Source organism: Bufo bufo, chromosome 11 (assembly GCF_905171765.1).
Source record: "Bufo bufo chromosome 11, aBufBuf1.1, whole genome shotgun sequence".
In the NCBI taxonomy this organism is placed as follows: domain Eukaryota; kingdom Metazoa; phylum Chordata; class Amphibia; order Anura; family Bufonidae; genus Bufo; species Bufo bufo.
Window position 1 is genome coordinate 1,388,460 of NC_053399.1, and position 21,166 is coordinate 1,409,625.

General features: G+C 54.0%; 1 protein-coding gene across 2 annotated transcripts in view; it reads left to right on the forward strand.

The window, feature by feature from the left end:
- LIN52 (lin-52 DREAM MuvB core complex component) overlaps positions 1 to 9,116 on the forward strand; it is a 40,093-nt gene extending 30,977 nt beyond the window's left edge. Inside the window, exon 6 of one of the 2 annotated variants that reach the window (XM_040412355.1) lies at positions 8,002 to 9,116. In XM_040412355.1, coding sequence (XP_040268289.1) covers positions 8,002 to 8,057 — 56 coding nt within the window. In that variant the 3' untranslated portion in view covers positions 8,058 to 9,116. The remainder of the gene's footprint in view (positions 1 to 8,001) is intronic. The other variant, XM_040412356.1, reaches the window with a different exon arrangement.
- The last annotated feature ends 12,050 nt before the right edge of the window (positions 9,117 to 21,166 follow it).

Here is a 21,166-nt window from a genome sequence, read left to right on the forward strand (position 1 = left end):
CCACTGAGCGCGGAGGATGGTATTGTGCCATGCGCCCCCTCACCACTGAGCGCGGAGGATGGTATTGCGCCATGCGCCCCCTCACCACTGAGCGCGGAGGATGGTATTGCACCGTGCGCCCCCTCACCACTGAGCGGAGGATGGTATTGTGCGGTGCGCCCCCTCACCACTGAGCGCGGAGGATGGTATTGCACCGTGCGCCCCCTCACCACTGAGCGCGAAGGATGGTATTGTGCCGTGTGCCCCCTCACCACTGAGCGCGGAGGATGGTATTGCACCGTGCGCCCCCTCACCACTGAGAGCGGAGGATGGTATTGTGCGGTGCCCCCTCACCACTGAGCGCGGAGGATGGTATTGCACCGTGCGCCCCCTCACCACTGAGCGGAGGATGGTATTGTGCGGTGCGCCCCCTCACCACTGAGCGTGGAGGATGGTATTGTGCGGTGCGCCCCCTCACCACTGAGCGTGGAGGATGGTATTGCGCCATGCGCCCCCTCACCACTGAGCGTGGAGGATGGTATTGTGCCGTGCGCCCCCTCACCACTGAGCGGAGGATGGTATTGTGCGGTGCACCCCCTCACCACTGAGCGCGGAGGATGGTATTGCACCGTGCGCCCCCTCACCACTGAGCGGAGGATGGTATTGTGCGGTGCGCCCCCTCACCACTGAGCGCGAAGGATGGTATTGTGCCGTGCGCCCCCTCACCACTGAGCGGAGGATGGTATTGCGCCATGCGCCCCCTCACCACTGAGCGGAGGATGGTATTGTGCGGTGCACCCCCTCACCACTGAGCGGAGGATGGTATTGTGCGGTGCACCCCCTCACCACTGAGCGCGGAGGATGGTATTGCACCGTGCGCCCCCTCACCACTGAGCGGAGGATGGTATTGTGCGGTGCGCCCCCTCACCACTGAGCGTGGAGGATGGTATTGCGCCATGCGCCCCCTCACCACTGAGCGTGGGGGATGGTATTGTGCGGTGCGCCCCCTCACCACTGAGCGCGGAGGATGGTATTGCACCGTGCGCCCCCTCACCACTGAGCGGAGGATGGTATTGTGCGGTGCGCCCCCTCACCACTGAGCGTGGAGGATGGTATTGCGCCATGCGCCCCCTCACCACGGAGCGGAGGATGGTATTGTGCGGTGTGCCCCCTCACCACTGAGCGTGGAGGATGGTATTGCACCGTGCGCCCCCTCACCACTGAGCGGAGGATGGTATTGTGCGGTGCGCCCCCTCACCACTGAGCGGAGGATGGTATTGTGCCGTGCACCCCCCCTCACCACTGAGCGGAGGATGGTATTGTGCGGTGTGCCCCCTCACCACTGAGCGCGGAGGATGGTATTGCACCATGCGCCCCCTCACCACTGAGCGGAGGATGGTATTGTGCGGTGCGCCCCTCACCACTGAGCGCGGAGGATGGTATTGCACCGTGCGCCCCCTCACCACTGAGCGGAGGATGGTATTGCACCATGCGCCCCCTCACCACTGAGCGTGGAGGATGGTATTGCACCATGCGCCCCCTCACCACTGAGCGCGGAGGATGGTATTGTGCATGCGCCCCCTCACCACTGAGCGCGGAGGATGGTATTGCACCGTGCGCCCCCTCACCACTGAGCGGAGGATGGTATTGCACCATGCGCCCCCTCACCACTGAGCGTGGAGGATGGTATTGCACCGTGCGCCCCCTCACCACTGAGCGGAGGATGGTATTGTGCGGTGCGCCCCCTCACCACTGAGCGGAGGATGGTATTGTGCGGTGCGCCCCCTCACCACTGAGCGCGGAGGATGGTATTGCACCATGCGCCCCCTCACCACTGAGCGCGGAGGATGGTATTGCACCATGCGCCCCCTCACCACTGAGTGCGGAGGATGGTATTGCACCGTGCGCCCCCTCACCACTGAGCGTGGAGGATGGTATTGCACCGTGCGCCCCCTCACCACTGAGCGTGGAGGATGGTATTGCACTGTGCGCCCCCTCACCACTGAGCGGAGGATGGTATTGTGCGGTGCGCCCCCTCACCACTGAGCGCGGAGGATGGTATTGCACCGTGCGCCCCCTCACCACTGAGCGGAGGATGGTATTGTGCGGTGCGCCCCCTCACCACTGAGCGTGGAGGATGGTATTGCACCGTGCGCCCCCTCACCACTGAGCGGAGGATGGTATTGTGCGGTGCGCCCCCTCACCACTGAGCGGGGAGGATGGTATTGCACCGTGCGCCCCCTCACCACTGAGCGGAGGATGGTATTGTGCGGTGCGCCCCCTCACCACTGAGCGTGGAGGATGGTATTGCACCGTGCGCCCCCTCACCACTGAGCGGAGGATGGTATTGTGCGGTGCGCCCCCTCACCACTGAGCGTGGAGGATGGTATTGCACCGTGCGCCCCCTCACCACTGAGCGGAGGATGGTATTGTGCGGTGCGCCCCCTCACCACTCAGCGCGGAGGATGGTATTGCACCGTGCGCCCCCTCACCACTGAGCGGAGGATGGTATTGTGCGGTGCGCCCCCTCACCACTGAGCGTGGAGGATGGTATTGCACCATGCGCCCCCTCACCACTGAGCGTGGAGGATGGTATTGCACCGTGCGCCCCCTCACCACTGAACGTGGAGGATGGTATTGCACCATGCGCCCCCTCACCACTGAGCGTGGAGGATGGTATTGCACCGTGCGCCCCCTCACCACTGAGCGGAGGATGGTATTGTGCGGTGCGCCCCCTCACCACTGAGCGTGGAGGATGGTATTGCACCATGCGCCCCCTCACCATTGGGCCCTGAACCCCTGACCCCTTTTTGTGACGTGCACTTAGTCCTCATGCTGATCACCATGGTCACTTTTTAGTAGCGACTCTGCTTTATACGTTTTTCGCAGTGACTGTATTTAATGTTGTCACTATTGCCTTTATTTATGGTGCGCTCATTCTGGGGGGGGGGGGGGGGGGGGCAATGCTGCTGAGGAAATCCCGGATTTATCTTTGTAGTCGGAGTACCTTGTAGGACTACTACCCCTAGTGGATGCCTTGCATCCTGAGGCTTCTGTGTTGTCTGCATTTCCTCCTCCCCTGCACCTCTTATTGTCCGCTGTGATTTACACCCCAGCACTTCTTTAATCTCACCCAGCTCTCTGAGGTTTCTGACACGTTGTAAATTTCCGGAACTTTTTTCATCATCTGCCGTTTCATTCTGCGCTGCGGAGTTTTGCCTCGTGAACCGGGATTTACAGCAGAGATGAAACTGCTGCCTATAAAATGTGAGTGCGGAGGCAATTGTGCTCCTGTCAGCGGGCTCCCGACAACGCTGAACCCCGAAACTGATCAGCGGTCAGCTCCTCAGTCTACCTGCAGAGGGATTATAGAGCCGCTCCGATAACCATGGGTGTCAGGACTGTGTGCAGGCAGCGGCTGGGTGTCAGGACCGTGTGCAGGCAGCGGCTGGGTGTCAGGACCGTGTGCAGGCGGCGGCTGGGTGTCAGGACCGTGTGCAGGCGGCGGCTGGGTGTCAGGACCGTGTGCAGGCGGCGGCTGGGTGTCAGGACCGTGTGCAGGCGGCGGCTGGGTGTCAGGACTGTGTGCAGGCCGCAGCTGGGTGTCAGGACTGTGTGCAGGCAGCGGCTGGGTGTCAGGACTATGGTGTGCACAGCGATTATGCAGCGGCTGGGTGTCAGGACCGTGTGCAGGCAGCGGCTGGGTGTCAGGACCGTGTGCAGGCAGCGGCTGGGTGTCAGGACCGTGTGCAGGCAGCGGCCGGGTGTCAGGATCGTGTACAGGCCGCAGCTGGGTGTCAGGACTGTGTGTAGGCAGCGGCTGGGTGTCAGGACTATGGTGTGCACAGCGATTATGCAGCGTCTGGGTGTCAGGACTGTGTGCAGGCAGCGGCTGGGTGTCAGGACTGTGTGCAGGCAGCGGCTGGGTGTCAGGACTGTGTGCAGGCAGCGGCTGGGTGTCAGGACTGTGTGCAAGCCGCAGCTGGGTGTCAGGACTGTGTGCAGGCAGCGGCTGGGTGTCAGGGCTGGGTGTCAGGATCGTGTGCAGGCGGCGGCTGGGTGTCAGGACTATGGTGTGCACAGCGATTATGCAGCGGCTGGGTGTCAGGATCGTGTGCAGGCCGCGGCTGGGTGTCAGGATCGTGTGCAGGCCGCGGCTGGGTGTCAGGATCGTGTGCAGGCAGCGGCTGGGTGTCAGGACCGTGTGCAGGCAGCGGCTGGGTGTCAGGACCGTGTGCAGGCAGCGGCTGGGTGTCAGGACCGTGTGCAGGCAGCGGCTGGGTGTCAGGACCGTGTGCAGGCAGCGGCTGGGTGTCAGGACCGTGTGCAGGCAGCGGCTGGGTGTCAGGACCGTGTGCAGGCAGCGGCTGGGTGTCAGGACCGTGTGCAGGCAGCGGCTGGGTGTCAGGACCGTGTGCAGGCAGCGGCTGGGTGTCAGGACCGTGTGCAGGCAGCGGCTGGGTGTCAGGACCGTGTGCAGGCAGCGGCTGGGTGTCAGGATCGTGTGCAGGCAGCGGCTGGGTGTCAGGACTATGGTGTGCAGGCAGCGGCTGGGTGTCAGGATCGTGTGCAGGCAGCGGCTGGGTGTCAGGACTATGGTGTGCACAGCGATTATGCAGCGGCTGGGTGTCAGGACCGTGTGCAGGCAGCGGCTGGGTGTCAGGACCGTGTGCAGGCAGCGGCTGGGTGTCAGGACCGTGTGCAGGCAGCGGCTGGGTGTCAGGACCGTGTGCAGGCAGCGGCTGGGTGTCAGGACCGTGTGCAGGCAGCGGCTGGGTGTCAGGACCGTGTGCAGGCAGCGGCTGGGTGTCAGGACCGTGTGCAGGCAGCGGCTGGGTGTCAGGACCGTGTGCAGGCAGCGGCTGGGTGTCAGGACCGTGTGCAGGCAGCGGCTGGGTGTCAGGACCGTGTGCAGGCAGCGGCTGGGTGTCAGGACCGTGTGCAGGCAGCGGCTGGGTGTCAGGACCGTGTGCAGGCAGCGGCTGGGTGTCAGGATCGTGTGCAGGCAGCGGCTGGGTGTCAGGACTATGGTGTGCACAGCGATTAGGCAGCGGCTGGGTGTCAGGACCGTGTGCAGGCAGCGGCTGGGTGTCAGGACTATGTGCAGGCAGCGGCTGGGTGTCAGGACTATGGTGTGCACAGCGATTATGCAGCGGCTGGGTGTCAGGATCGTGTGCAGGCGGCGGCTGGGTGTCAGGACCGTGTGCAGGCAGCGGCTGGGTGTCAGGACTATGGTGTGCACAGCGATTAGGCAGCGGCTGGGTGTCAGGACCGTGTGCAGGCAGCGGCTGGGTGTCATTGACTTGCTGATGAGGGGGCTGCTGGTGCTCGGGGGTCTTGTGGCCTCACCTGCTGCCTGCGGTGATTACATGGGGTCTCTGGGGGGCCGTCCAGCTGTCTTGTGCATGGTAAATGGGAAATGAGGGCCAGGGGTCTGGGCTGGGGGGGCTTCTGGCACGTGGCGGCCTCAGCTGTGTTGCCCCCCAGGGACGACTTGTGATGTACTGTGACAACAAGTGGCGCCCCCTGGATGAGACATTGTGGAGGCTGTTAGCGGGGGATCCTGTCCTTTATTGGGGCCGTGGCCTCGTTCCACAAACATTTCCATAAGTAAATGAAGCGTTACTGGGCGGCGGGCGGCTGTCTAATAAATGACTTGTGACTGATTACCTATTAATATGGACGCCTCAGGAATTCACCCGGGGGGACGCGGAGCAGTGAAATAGAGAGGGGCTCGCCCCCCAGGGAAATCACATCCTCCTGTCTGCAGCTTTAACATCTCGCTCAACTATCAATAAGGAGGTAATTGAATTTTGAGCACAAACATGATGCCGGATGGATGACGGGGGGGTCTTCACGGAAGATGGATGCCAAATCCATGCAGTAAAGATTCAGGGGGGAGCGACCATAGAACAGGCACTTAACCAGCTAATGGGTCTCATCAGCTCCTCTGCAGGGTCAAGGCCGGGCCCCCATCCCCCGCCGACGGGAGCGGTCAGTGCCGGCCTCCTTGGGCCATGATCAGGACTGTGGGAAATGAATCCATCTAAATGCAATTAGCGTCATGTCTGAAGGTGAAGCCACCAGCATCCTCATTACTATTCCCATCATCCCCGGACTACAAGCAGCATCTGTCCGTCACTCCCCACACTGCACGTGTCCGGTATATGTGTTACCTGTGCGTGTGTACGGATTACCAGGGCATCTCTGGTGGGCGGCTGCAGCCAGGGAGCGAGTGTTACCCGGCCCTCTGTCTGTCCGGCGCGAGTGTTACCCGGCCCTCTGTCTGTCCGGCGCGAGTGTCACCCGGCCCTCTGTCTGTCCGGCGCGAGTGTTACCCGGCCCTCTGTCTGTCCGGCGCGAGTGTTACCCGGCCCTCTGTCTGTCCGGCGCGAGTGTTACCCGGCCCTCTGTCTGTCCGGCGCGAGTGTTACCCGGCCCTCTGTCTGTCCGGCGCGAGTGTTACCCGGCCCTCTGTCTGTCCGGCGCGAGTGTTACCCGGCCCTCTGTCTGTCCGGCGCGAGTGTTACCCGGCCCTCTGTCTGTCCGGCGCGAGTGTTACCCGGCCCTCTGTCTGTCCGGCGCGAGTGTTACCCGGCCCTCTGTCTGTCCGGCGCGAGTGTTACCCGGCCCTCTGTCTGTCCGGCGCGAGTGTTACCCGGCCCTCTGTCTGTCCGGCGCGTGTGTTACCCGGCCCTCTGTCTGGCGCGAGTGTTACCCGGCCGTCAGTCTGTCCAGCGCGTATTACCAGTGGGCTGGGGGCTGATGGGTCTCCCCACTGCCAGTCGGGAGGGGGGGGGGCACGTTGCCGCCCCCGCTGTCTGCTGGGATTTCGGGAGCAGCCGCTGTGAATGAACAGATGTTGCTATAAATTACCTTCCTCTTTGACGTCTTGCAAATTAAAAGCGCGCTCAGCATCACTAAGCATCCTGCCGCGAGGAAGGGGCGAGTCCTCGCTGCATCTCCTCCTGGGGCTGCATACCGCCACTCACCTGATGGATCTAGTGTCTCACAGATTTTGGGGGACAGGTTGTATTTTTAACTCCCTGCCCCATTCTAGTGATTCCACGTTTATAGCACTTTGTTTTTGTGCCACCTTTCCCACAGGATCAGGGTGACTGAGTGGGTGGAATGGGGGTCCAAGCATGTGCCCGTTTTTTGTGGGAGAACTCGTAGAAAATGACTGGAGGGGCCCTCAGCATACGCACAGCCTAAATGACGTTGTTGGGAGCAGCGATCCCCGGCGCGCTTATTTTATGTTAAATGCTATATTTGTGCTGTAATGTAAAATGTGTTTTCTGGACGGTGAAGCCTCTTAGGGGGCAGTTTTGACTGTAATTTGTCCAAATGGCTTTTATGGTCATGTATGCTCCTTAGAAGTGTATACCGCCAGTGCCACGCGGTGCCCCCCGTCACCCTCCTTGGCCTGCAGGATGCTGGGGTCCCTGTCTCTCTCTACCTTCTATTATGCACAGGGGCATTCAGCGACACCTAGTGGTCTCCACCATCTTGCAGGTCATGGACACGGAGAGTGAGGGTATACAGTTATAAATGCTCGGATGGAGCACGTGGACAAATTAGACTGGCCACCCCCACGATTACTTACTGCAGGGATGCTCAACCTGTGGCCCTCCAGCTGTTGCAGAACTACAACTCCCAGTATGCTTGGACAGCCTACAGCTTTTAAGGCATGCTGGGAGTTGTAGTTTTGCAACAGCTGGAGGGGCGAAGGTTGACCGTCCCTGGCTTTCTTTGTCTGGGAGTCATCACTAGATCGCCTGCTCCACAGTGACCAATCAGGGGACAAAAGAAGCCCCCTACCCAATCTTTCAGCTGCCACGGTCGCTATTGACTGTGAAATGAGTGGGATTAGAGACAGTCAGCGCCGGCCGTGTATTGAGCAGACTCTGCTGGGAGCCATAGCTGACAGATGAGAAGGTGCTGAGCCACGTCCTCCAGACGATGATGGCGTCCTCCACTGGCATCTACTCCACCAGTCATCCATCTTCTCTTCTCTTGCAGCGAGAGAAATGACCCGCGGAAAGTTCCTCAACATCCTGGAAAGACCCAAGAAGTAGGATGCCTCCATGCTGCTCCTGAGGTCCTGATGGACGGTTCCTCCATGTTCTCTGGAGCTTCTGTTAGAAGACTGAATGTGAACCTTCTTTGCCCTTGTGTTTTTATTCTGCTTGGTAGGGTTGACCTGCGTAGGGGGGCGCGGGCCGTGGGCAGCTCAGGCTTCTTCTCTTAATTGAATTCTATGTTAATCACCTCTCAGATCTGAGCTGCTCGGTGTAAACTCTGGGGGCTTCTCACCACCCCTCCCCCAGCATCTGTTGCCTTTAATCTCCATCAATCTTCTAATCTGCAGCCAGTCCTAAATCTGCATCTAGATAATGACGGATCCGAGCTTGGCATCTCCTGCCCCGCTCTTCACCATCCAGAAACATGGCGGCCTCTGTTATTTCAGCAGGGGGTGTCTCGAGTTAATGCGTGTGGATGACAGGTAGAGACTGGCACCAATCAGCCATAACATTAAAACCCTTCTGACTGGTCGAGGCATGGACGCGGTGGACAATGTTTAGGTAGGTGGTCACTCCTTCTTTCAGTGCTCTGCCCGCAGTGGGTAGGGGCTGTCAGCAGAGGTTACCGCATGTACAGCGATCTGCCATAACTTCTGACACCTTTCTCTCGCCACTAGCAGTAATGTTGTCAGCAATTTGCCTTCTAATAGGACCAGATGATCTGGCCTTCACCCACCACCCATCCATGAACCATGGGTGCCCAGGACCCCATTTCTGTTTCACTTCTTTGTCTTTCTTGGACCATTTCTGGTAGGTACAAGCCACTGCATAACAAGAACACCCCACAAGGGTGACCATTTTGGAGGTGCTCTGACCCAGCACCACTTTTCCTGCTTCACTTGGTGCCAGACATACCCAGTCCATAGTCTATGTTCTTACCATCACCTGTTTTAATGTTATGGCTGATTGTGTCAGGGGCATGAAGCAGATGGGGTGGGCACCAGCCTGGTGACCTACTTCACAAACCCCTCCCCCGTCTCCCTAATTTACATAAAATAGATCTCAATTAAATGACCAGATGGTGATATGAAAACAAATTAAAAATGGAATCATTTCTTCTAATGGCTGATTACAAGGGATGATCTCATGGACACCATCATTTGATGACTTTAATCCTTGGCGCACTCCCTCGGCCTCTCTGAGGCTGCTCACCATTGTCCAAGCGCCACGTGGCCCTGAGCTGCCCCCGCCTAGAGCGATATGAGCACCACATGGGCCTGAGCTGCCCCGCCTAGAGCGATATGAGCACCACATGGGCCTGAGCTGCCCCCGCCTAGAGCGATATGAGCATTATGTGGGCCTGAGCTGACCCCGCCTAGAGCGATATGAGCACCACATGGGCCTGTGCTGACCCCGCCTAGAGCGATATGAGCACCACATGGGCCTGAGCTGCCCCCGCCTAGAGCGATATGAGCACTATGTGGGCCTGAGCTGACCCCGCCTAGAGCGATATGAGTACTATGTGGGCCTGTGCTAACCCCGCCTAGAGCGATATGAGTACTATGTGGGCCTGAGCTGCCCCCGCCTAGAGCGATATGAGCACCACATGGGCCTAAGCTGACCCCGCCTAGATAGAGCGATATGAGCACCACAGCCCCCGCCTAGAGCGATATGAGCACCACATGGGCCTGAGCTTCCCCCGCCTAGAGCGACATCTGAGCACTATGTGGGCCTGTGCTGCCCCCGCCTAGAGCGATATGAGCACCACATGGGCCTGAGCTTCCCCCGCCTAGAGCGACATCTGAGCACTATGTGGGCCTGTGCTGACCCCGCCTAGAGCGATATGAGCACCACATGGGCCTGAGCTGACCCCGCCTAGAGCGACATCTGAGCACTATGTGGGCCTGAGCTGCCCCCGCCTAGAGCGATATGAGCACTATGTGGGCCTGAGCTGACCCTTCCTAGAGCGATATGAGCACCACATGGGCCTGTGCTGCCCCCGCCTAGAGCGATATGAGCACCACATGGGCCTGAGCTGCCCCCGCCTAGAGCGACATCTGAGCTTTATGTGGGCCTGAGCTGACCCCGCCTAGAGCGACATCTGAGCACCACATGGGCCTGTGCTGACCCCGGCTAGAGCGATATGAGCACTATGTGGGCCTGAGCTGCCCCCACCTAGAGCGATATGTGTTCCTGTGCTGCCCCCGCCTAGAGCCATGTCCAAGCGCCATGTGGGCCTGAGCTACCCCCTTGCCTAAAGCGATATCTGAGCGCCACGTGGGCCTGAGCTGTCCCCACCTAGAGCGATATGACGCCATGTGGGCATGTGCTGCCCCCACCTAGAGCGATATCTGAGCGCCATGTGGCCCTGTGCTGCCCCCGCCTACAGCCATGTGTGTGTACTGCCCCCGCCTACAGCTGTTGCAGAGTCATTCAGTAGCCTTTCCCATCATGTGATTTCAGTCTGGAGAGAAGCTGCTGGAAGAAACTCATAGGATTGGGTCTGATCTAGTTCTTCCCCCAACCTCATCTGTTGGGGAAGGGGGGGTTTGCATACACATAAGCTGGTCATTCTCATCAGTAAGTATGGGGGTTTAGAATATCGCCCCCGCCAGTCGTGTGGACAATAGCTGTGGGTGTATCCACTACAGGAGCAGGTGGTGATATAGGTCAGAGTCGCCCTTTATCAGATTCAGTATATAACTTGGTGTGCAAATATTAAAAACAAAAAGTCTCCCTAATTTCACCTGTTTTAGAACAAGTCACTTCACTGGAGTTAAATGCCGGTAGCACAGAAGGGGAAGGAACCTAACAAGTCAATCATCAAGTGTCATCCCGTGACGGTGCTGAGGAGGAAGGGTCATCCCAAGACGGTGGCTGCATCCTGTGACGGTGCTGAGCAGGGGGCGGAATCCTGTGACGGTGCTGAGCAGGTGGCTGCATCCTGTGACGGTGCTGAGCAGGGGGCGGAATCCTGTGACGGGGCTGAGCAGGAGGCGGCATCCTGTGACGGTGTTGAGCAGGGGGTGGCATCCTGTGACGGTGCTGAGCAGGAGGCGTCATCCTGTGACGGTGCTGAGCAGGAGGCGTCATCCTGTGACGGTGCTGAGCAGGTGGCTGCATCCTGTGACGGTGCTGAGCAGGAGGCGTCTTCCTGTGACGGTGCTGAGAAGGAGGCGGCATCCTGTGACGGTGCTGAGCAGGAGGCGTCATCCTGTGACGGTGCTGAGCAGGTGGCTGCATCCTGTGACGGTGCTGAGAAGGAGGCGTCATCCTGTGACGGTGCTGAGCAGGAGGCGTCATCCTGTGACGGTGCTGAGCAGGAGGCGTCATCCTGTGACGGTGCTGAGCAGGAGGCGTCATCCTGTGACGGTGCTGAGCAGGAGGCTTCATCCTGTGACGGTGCTGAGCAGGAGGCGTCATCCTATGACTGTGCTGAGCAGGAGGCGTCTTCCTGTGACGGTGCTGAGAAGGAGGCGGCATCCTGTGACGGTGCTGAGCAGGAGGCGTCATTCTGTGACGGTGCTGAGCAGGTGGCTGCATCCTGTGACGGTGCTGAGCAGGAGGCGTCATCCTGTGACAGTGCTGAGCAGGAGGCGTCTTCCTGTGACGGTGCTGGGAAGGAGGCGGCATCCTGTGACGGTGCTGAGCAGGAGGCGTCATCCTGTGACGGTGCTGAGCAGGTGGCTGCATCCTGTGACGGTGCTGAGAAGGAGGCGTCATCCTGTGACGGTGCTGAGAAGGAGGCGTCATCCTGTGACGGTGCTGAGCAGGAGGCGTCATCCTGTGACGGTGCTGAGCAGGAGGCGTCATCCTGTGACGGTGCTGAGCAGGAGGCGTCATCCTGTGACGGTGCTGAGCAGGAGGCGTCATCCTGTGACGGTGCTGAGCAGGAGGCGTCATCCTGTGACGGTGCTGAGCAGGAGGCGTCATCCTGTGACGGTGCTGAGCAGGAGGCGTCATCCTGTGACGGTGCTGAGCAGGAGGCGTCATCCTATGACTGTGCTGAGCAGGAGGCGTCTTCCTGTGACGGTGCTGAGAAGGAGGCGGCATCCTGTGACGGTGCTGAGCAGGAGGCGTCATCCTGTGACGGTGCTGAGCAGGTGGCTGCATCCTGTGACGGTGCTGAGCAGGTGGCTGCATCCTGTGACGGTGCTGAGCAGGAGGCGTCATCCTGTGACGGTGCTGAGCAGGAGGCGTCATCCTGTGACGGTGCTGAGCAGGAGGCGTCATCCTGTGACGGTGCTGAGCAGGAGGCGTCATCCTGTGACGGTGCTGAGCAGGAGGCGTCATCCTGTGACGGTGCTGAGCAAGGGGCGGCATCCTGTGATGGTGCAGATAGTGCCCCTTCAATAATTATTGGAACACAATGCCCTAAAAAATAACTGCGCCCAGCAAATAGTGTCCCTGACACTAATAGTGTAAATATAATGTCCCCCAAAAAATAATTGCTCTAAGCTGATACTGGGCCAGAGTGCCCCCATTGTAATAGTGCTCCCAAAGTCCAACCAATAGTAATAATTCGCTGGCAGAGTGCACTTAGTGTTAACAGTGCCCCCTATAGTAATAATGTCCCTACTGTACTTCAGAAGTAATCGTGTCCATAGTAGTATTCATGTTCCCCATAGGCGGCATCCTGTGACGGTGCTGAGCAGGAAGGGACGTTACGTAGTGTCATCATGTGATGGTGCTGAACAGTAAGTGATGTTATGTAGCATCATCCTGTAATGGTGCTGAACAGTAAGTGATGTTATGTAGCATCATCCTGTGATGGTGCTGAACAGTAAGTGATGTTATGTAGCATCATCCTGTGATGGTGCTGAACAGTAAGTGATGTTATGTAGCATCATCATGTGATGGTGCTGAACAGTAAGTGATGTTATGTAGCATCATCCTGTAATGGTGCTGAACAGTAAGTGATGTTATGTAGCATCATCCTGTAATGGTGCTGAACAGTAAGTGATGTTATGTAGCATCATCCTGTGATGGTGCTGAGCAGGAAGGGACGTTATGTAGCGTCATCCTGTGATGGTGCTGAGCAGGAAGTAATGTTATCCTGTGATGGTGCTGAGCAGGAAGGGACGTTACGTAGTGTCATCATGTGATGGTGCTGAACAGTAAGTGATGTTATGTAGCATCATCCTGTAATGGTGCTGAACAGTAAGTGATGTTATGTAGCATCATCCTGTGATGGTGCTGAACAGTAAGTGATGTTATGTAGCATCATCCTGTGATGGTGCTGAGCAGGAAGGGACGTTATGTAGCGTCATCCTGTGATGGTGCTGAGCAGGAAGTAATGTTATCCTGTGATGGTGCTGAGCAGGAAGGGACGTTACGTAGTGTCATCATGTGATGGTGCTGAACAGTAAGTGATGTTATGTAGCATCATCCTGTGATGGTGCTGAACAGTAAGTGATGTTATGTAGCATCATCCTGTGATGGTGCTGAGCAGGAAGGGACGTTATGTAGCGTCATCCTGTGATGGTGCTGAGCAGGAAGTAATGTTATCCTGTGATGGTGCTGAGCAGGAAGGGACGTTACGTAGTGTCATCATGTGATGGTGCTGAACAGTAGTGATGTTATGTAGCATCATCCTGTGATGGTGCTGAACAGTAAGTGATGTTATGTAGCATCATCCTGTGATGGTGCTGAGCAGGAAGGGACGTTATGTAGCGTCATCCTGTGATGGTGCTGAGCAGGAAGTAATGTTATCCTGTGATGGTGCTGAGCAGGAACTGACGTTATATCTAATATTTGTAGATTCTATAATGACAGTGTCTGTTTCACAGGACTAATAGTAAGGCTACTTTCACACTTGCGTTCGGAGCGGATCCGTCTGGTGTCTGCACAGACGGATCCGCTCCTATAATGCAAACGCTTGCATCCGTTCAGAACGGATCCGTCTGCATAACTGTTTTTTTTCAGATCTGATTTTTCACTTCGTGAAAACTCAGATCCGACAGTATATTCTAACACAGGCGTTCCCATGGTGATGGGGACGCTTCAAGTTAAAATATACTAAAAGAACTGTGTACATGACTGGCCCCCTGCCGGCCCCCCCTCCCTCCCCTGTATTTAACTCATTGGAGGCCAGTGCGGCCGCCACCCCCCCCCTAATTAAAATGACCGACCCCCCATCATTGGTGGCAGTGGAGAGTTCCGATCGGAGTCCCCAGTTTAATCGCTGGGCTCCGATCGGTTACCATGGCAGCCAAGACTGCTACTGCAGTCCTGGCTGCCATGGTTACTTAGCAATTTTAGAAGCATTATACTTACCGTACCTGCGATGTCTGTGACCGGCCGGGCGCTCCTCCTACGGTAAGTGAAAGGTCTGTGCGGCGCATTGCTTATAGCACAGACCTTTCACTTACCAGTAGGAGGAGCGCCCAGGCCGGTCACAGACATCGCAGGTAAGTATAATGCTTCTAAAATTGCTAAGTAACCATGGCAGCCAGGACTGCAGTAGCTCTTGGCTGCCATGGTAACCGATCGGAGCCCCAGCGATTAAACTGGGACTCTGATCGGAACTCTCCGCTGCAACCAATGATGGGGGGTCGGTCATTTTAATTAGGGGAGAGGGGAGGCCGCACTGGCCACCAATGAGTTTAATACAGGGGAGGGAGGGGGGGCCCGCACTTGGCCACCAATGAGTTAAATACAGGGGAGGAGGGGGGCCGCACGGGCCACCAATGAGTTAAATACAGGGGAGGGAGGGGGGGCCGCACTGGCCACCAATGAGTTTAATACAGGGGAGGGGGGGGGGGGGGCCGCACTGGCCACCAATGAGTTAAATACGGGGGAGGGGGGGGGGTCTGACTCTGCCCCCTGCTGCCTGCAGCACCCGATCTCTTACAGGAGGCTGTGATCCGCACAATTAACCCCTCAGTGCGCACCTGATGGGTTAATTGTGCGTATCATGGCTCCCTGTAAGAGATCGGGTGCTGCAGGCAGCAGGGGGCAGTCATGTACACAGTTCTTTTAGTATATTCTAACTTGAAGCGTCCCCATCACCATGGGAACGCCTCTGTGTTAGAATATACTGTCGGATCTGAGTTTTCACGATCTAACTCAAATCCGATGGTATATTCTAACATAGAGGCGTTCCAGAGGGTGATGGGACGCTTCAAGTTAAAATATACCATTGGATTGGAGAAAAACTCAGATTCTGATGGTATATTAATAGGGACTCTGACTTTACATTGAAAGTCAATGGGGGTACGGATCCGTTGCAATTGCACCATATTGTGTCAACTCAAACGGATCCGTCCACATTGACTTGCATTGTAAGTCAGGACGGATCCGTTTGGCCTCCGCACGGCCAGGCGGACACCAAAACGCTGCAAGCTGCGTTCGGGTGTCCGCCTGCTGAGCGGAACGTATGCCAAACTGATGCATTCTGAGCGGATCCGCATCCACTCAGAATGCAGTTGGGGCTGTACGATCCGTTCGTGGCCGCTTGTGAGAGCCTTCAAACGGAACTCACAAGCGGAACCCCGAACGCAAGTGTGAAAGTAGCCTAAGGGTATGTGACGTCAGTATTTAAAAAGGGGTGAAAGGCCAAGGTGAATGGCAGCTGCAGTACCCTGACAACCACTACATAGCACAGAGCTTTCTGACAACAGCTCATCAGTGGCTGACCTATCCTATGGATGGGTTATGAATATCATGAGCCTGAAAATTCCCTGTAAGGAGGACCTGTCCCCTCTACATCCATTCTCCATGTCATAACATTCTGGAGCATCTGTTCTTATCACTCTATGATGTTCCCTTCCTTTATTCATAGACCCTACAGGGAAATTCCTGGTGGGCCAATGCCCAGAGGGCCGCCCCATGCCAGGTACATAAAGAACTGAGCGCTCAGCAATAATTAATGTAGGCGGTATTTTGTGCTGCCTTCTTTCAATTGGAGCTGCCTACCACAGAGGCTACTTTCCCTGCCTTTATTATTCTTGCTAGACGTTATGAATGAATTACTAGAAGTTAGCAATGGAGGTCTAGATGGTGTTACCAGTTTGGAGGGGGGGGTGACCCTGCACAGTATGAAATTATACACTCACCTAAAGAATTATTAGGGACACCTGTTCTATTTCTCATTAATGCGATTCTCTAGTCAGCCAATCACATGGCAGTTGCTTCGATGCATTTAGGGGGGGGGGGGGCTCCTGGTCAAGACAATCTCCTGAACTCCAAACTGAATGTCAGAATGGGAAAGAAAGGTGATTTAAGCCATTTTGAGCGTGGCATGGTTGTTGGTGCCAGACGGGCCGGTCTGAGTATTTCACAATCTGCTCAGTTACTGGATTTCACAGCACAACCATTTCTAGGGTTTACAAAGAATGGTGTGAAAAGGAAAAACATCCAGTATCGGCCGTCCTGTGGGCGAAAATGCCTTGTGGATGCGAGAGGTCAGAGGAGAATGGGCCGACTGATTCAAGCTGATAGAAGAGCAACGATGACTGAAATAACCACTCGTTACAACCGAGGTCTGCACAAAGCATTTGTGAAGCCACAAACACGCACAACCTTGAGGCGGATGGGCTACAACAGCAGAAGACCCCACCGGGTACCACTCATCTCCACTACAAATAGGGAAAAGAGGCTACAATTTGCACGAGCTCACCAAAAATGGACTGTTGAAGACTGGAAAAATGTTTGCCTGGTCTGATGAGTCCTCTATTTCTGTTGAGACATTCAAATGGTAGAGTCCGAATTTGGCGTAAACAGAATGAGAACATGTATCCATCCTCTGATGGCTACTTCCAGCAGGATAATGCACCATGTCACAAAGCTCCAATCATTTCACATTGGTTTCTTGAACATGACAATGAGTTCACTGTACTAAAATGGCCCCACAGTCACCAGATCTCAACCCAATAGAGCATCTTTGGGATGTGGTGGAACGGGAGCTTCGTGCCCTGGATGTGCATCCCTCAAATCTCCATCAACTGCAAGATGCTATCCTATCAATATGGGCCAACATTTCTAAAGAATGCGATCAGCACCTTGTGGAATCAATGCCACGTAGAATTAAGGCAGTTCTGAAGGCAAAAGGGGGTCCAACACCGTATTAGTATGGTGGCACTAATAATTCTTTAGGTGAGTGTACTATCAGTGCTAAACATAGGTATAGGTTGTAGCAGCACTTACGGGTCGATATCCTTAGCCTATTAGGTGGTGGTGCCAGCGGTGATTGGTACCAGTCCTGAGTCCCTGTCAAGTAAAAGGTAGAAAGGAACCGCAGCACATCCAGGTCTTCAAGAAATCCTCTGTTTATTTACCAAAATGTGCGACGTTTCGACCTTACATGGTCTTTCTCAAGCTTGAGAAAGACCATGTAAGGTCAAAACGTCGCACATTTTGGTAAATAAACAGGATTTCTTGAAGACCTGAAAGTGCTGCAGTTCCGTTCTACTTTGTACTATCAGTGCTGTCAGTGTCAGACTGTGCGGGGAGATACACCCACTGGTAATGTCCATCTAGACCATAGCAAACTACTAGCAATTAATTCAAAACTTTCTTGAAGGAATAATAAACAAATGGTACAACATAGTCATGTGATTACACAGGATGCAAATAGTTAATAAAATCGACATGTTAGGAGAGGTGACCACTGCTCTTTAAGACCTTCTAAAGAGCAGTGGTCACCTCTTCTAACATGTCGAGAGAGTGACAATGGGTAAATGACAAATAATCAGAGGATGAACCTTCCTTCATTGGAAATGCTGAGATAGGTTCTCACTTTGAGGAAGTCCATATGTGGGTTTTTTAGCTGCTAGATGACAGAGAGAAAAGAGAATTATCTTCAGTATTGGGTAGAAGAGCCCGTGGTTGGACATGGGCAGAGGGTCCCTGTGCTGCCACCAGTCTACAAATACAGGAACGGGGGCCTCACAGCCGAGCCCACCCCTCACAGTGAAGACTTCTGATCTAGTTCCACTCTTCAATGAAACAGAAATTTAAAAACCTCTGCAGCGACCCCTAGAATCCGTGCCGTGGTAGCTTGGACTAAGCATCTTATTTTAGGTATGTTCTTTGTCGGTGATACAGGGGTAATCTCCTGACCTTTGATGCTTTACATAGAACATTCTAGATGCCAATGAGACTGGATAACCTTCCAGACAGATATAGGATGTAGGAAGCCAAGAACTTCATCCCAGAACTACAGGAAACTCTGTCCACAAGGAGACTACCATAAGTAACATCTACATGGAGGTTCCTAGAGGAGACCACCATGAGGATCATCTAAAGAATACAAGATGCTAGAAGACATCTATAGGAAGCTGGAACTAAAGGAAACTCTCTTCCAGAAGGGGACTACCAATGTTGACATCTACATGGATGTGCCTAGAGGAGACCATGACTGTCTAGAAGCTTAAAATTGCTGCATTGAGCAGCTGACACTTGGGTGAATAAAAACCTGATTTTTTCTGGAGTGCTGCCTTTTTCATGCCTGTTGTGGACTGGTGAGGATGTGATTCTGTCTCCCTGGAGGTGTGAACCCATTTTACTTGTGTAGCGTTTATCATTGTCCTGCGCTGCTTCAACTGTGAATTTATACTGTCTTTGAAGACCATACAGAGAATACGAAATGCTGGAAGACATCTGGAGGAAGCCAGAACTTCATCTTTGGAACTAAAGGAAACTCTCACCACAAGGAGACTACGATTAGCGACATCTATATATGTAGCACCCTAGGGGAGACCACTAGTGTCCATGAAGATCATCCAGAGAACACAAGATGCTGGAAGATATTTCTAGGAAACCAGAATTTCATCGCAGGATCTACAGGAAGCTCTCACCACGAGAAAGGAGTAGCCTAGAAGAGACCACCACTGTTTATAAAGATCATCTGCAGAACACAAGATGCTGAGAAACATTTCTGTGAAGCCACAACTTCATTCCAGAAACTACAGGAAGCTCTCACTACTGCTGTGGCCATAGTTCAGGGTGTGACCATTAGAGAGAGGGGGCACACATGACCCTCTGCAGGGTGGGTGCAAGGAGGAGACCTCTACTGCCCAGAGGAACAACAAGGAAGACAAAAGATTACTGCTGAAAACCTGGGACACTATCTGGAACAATGTGCTCTAGACAATCAAATATAGACCAATGTGGCATGATGAGCATCATACCTGCAATGTTAAAGCATGGTGAATGCGAGAGTTATGCAGCCACAGGACAATTTGTGACACATACAGCATTTCATCTGAAAAAAAAAGTATACCTTCAGTTTACAACATGGTGATAGAGATAGAATTATGAGGTCAGAAGAATTGTGAGACTTTAATAAAGCAAGTATTGAGATTTGCAATGTACTGCCAGAGGGCCTTTAGGACTAAATTTGAGAAGTGTGGGCCTGCCCGAAACTGGAGCAATTTTGGAGTGCGGTGTATAAATAAATAGACGCAAGCTATGAAGTTATGACACCGAGGACCCCACTTTGAATACCTTGGACATGTAGAAGACCTGTAAGTTTCTGTAGATCATAAATGAGCTATGCAAGTTATTATACACTGCACGTAAAGCTATAGCTAAACTCTGGACACAACCAATTCCTCCAACGGAGCAGGAATGGATGGGCATGGTGAATCACATCAACTCTATGGAAAGCGGTATTCATATTAAAAGGGGAAATTAGAAAAACAATGGAGGGTATGGTTGACTGGCACTGGATTGCTGTTCCAAAGATTGACATATATATGGAATGGCATGATCATTAGGGGATTTGGTGGTTAGAGACAAAGAAAATATACGTTGAAGGAAGGTACGCCATGATTTCAATGATGTGTATACGGTAATAGAACGCGGCTTCAGGATAATGGATATGGTCACATGGAAAAAGGGAAGGGAGGTGGGAGGGTAGAGGTTTTGGGGATAGGGAGGTACTTTTTGTATTTTATTGTTTGGAAAATAATAACTTGATCGCTTGAAAATAATACATCTATTTTGTACAATTTGGCTTCTGTATAAGCAATAAATGTATGGTCTAAAAAAAAAAATAATTGGAGAAGCGGATTGTTAACCACCAATTTGCGTGATACTGGCGTTTTCTCCACCGATGTGCTATCCTAATTCTACTAATCTACGATTATAGTAGCAGTGCAGTGCTGACTGCTTCCAAAGATTTTATATTACATGTTCAATGGCACAGCGCTAGCAAAATGAAAAACAGCCAAAATGTAAAAATATGAGTATTGGGTTTTCAAAAATACCCCTTTGTGATGGAAATGTGTCTTTATCTGTAAGGATTCCTGATGAGAGCGGAATTAGTGGATTCCCCGTATTTAAGGGGAGATTGTGGATACGCTGTGACGCTGGTGCAGGGCGAGTTCCTTCGTGACGTTGTGCAGCCAGTACATACTGACGACCTGTCCTCAGGATCGGTCATCAGTATCTGATTGCTGAAGGTCCACATTCCTCTTCAAAACTATAGTGCGCAGCGGTGGCGCAGCGTGATTACTAGTGAATAGAACAGTCCCCTGTAATCACACTGTGGGATTTGCGGGATTAGTTGTAGGTTTTTTAGGAACCATTTTGGGGTATATATTGTGTATTAAATAACTTTTATTATTTTATTTTTAGGGGGAAAGATAAAAAAAAAGCAATTTTTTAATTATTTTGTGGAATTTATATGTGGCGTTCACTGTGAGGTTAGAATGACATCATTTTATTATGTGGTCCGTACACTGATTATAATCCTGCGTTTCCCTTATGTCCTAACCAGCAGCACAAGTGGGGGAGTTCTCCCTGTGAAACTGGTAGGACAGGTGGAATTTTTATTGATTAAAATTGCTACCAAGACAATTAAACAATTAACCCACCCCCTATAAAAAGGGACGCCCGCCCTTAAACCAGTGCTTTTTTATCTGTCCTGTGGACTAAGGGACAGGTTCAGGCGCTGCCTGTTACCTTTTTGATTTTGTTTGCTGCCAAGATCTTGGTCTTGTAGCCGTTTTTTCCTAGGTTCTGCCGGATTGCGGCCTCTGCTGCAGTTACATGGTAGGGGGGGCCTGTTGGCACCTCTATATCCCAGCGATATCCCCTGGTCTCAGGCCTGTACTCGGCCACAGTCACGGGCTGCCATGCTCGCGTTTCGCGCACATGCGCGCCAGCCGGGTCGGCGGGCGCGCGTATATTCGGCGGCAGTTTTAGCCACGGCTTCG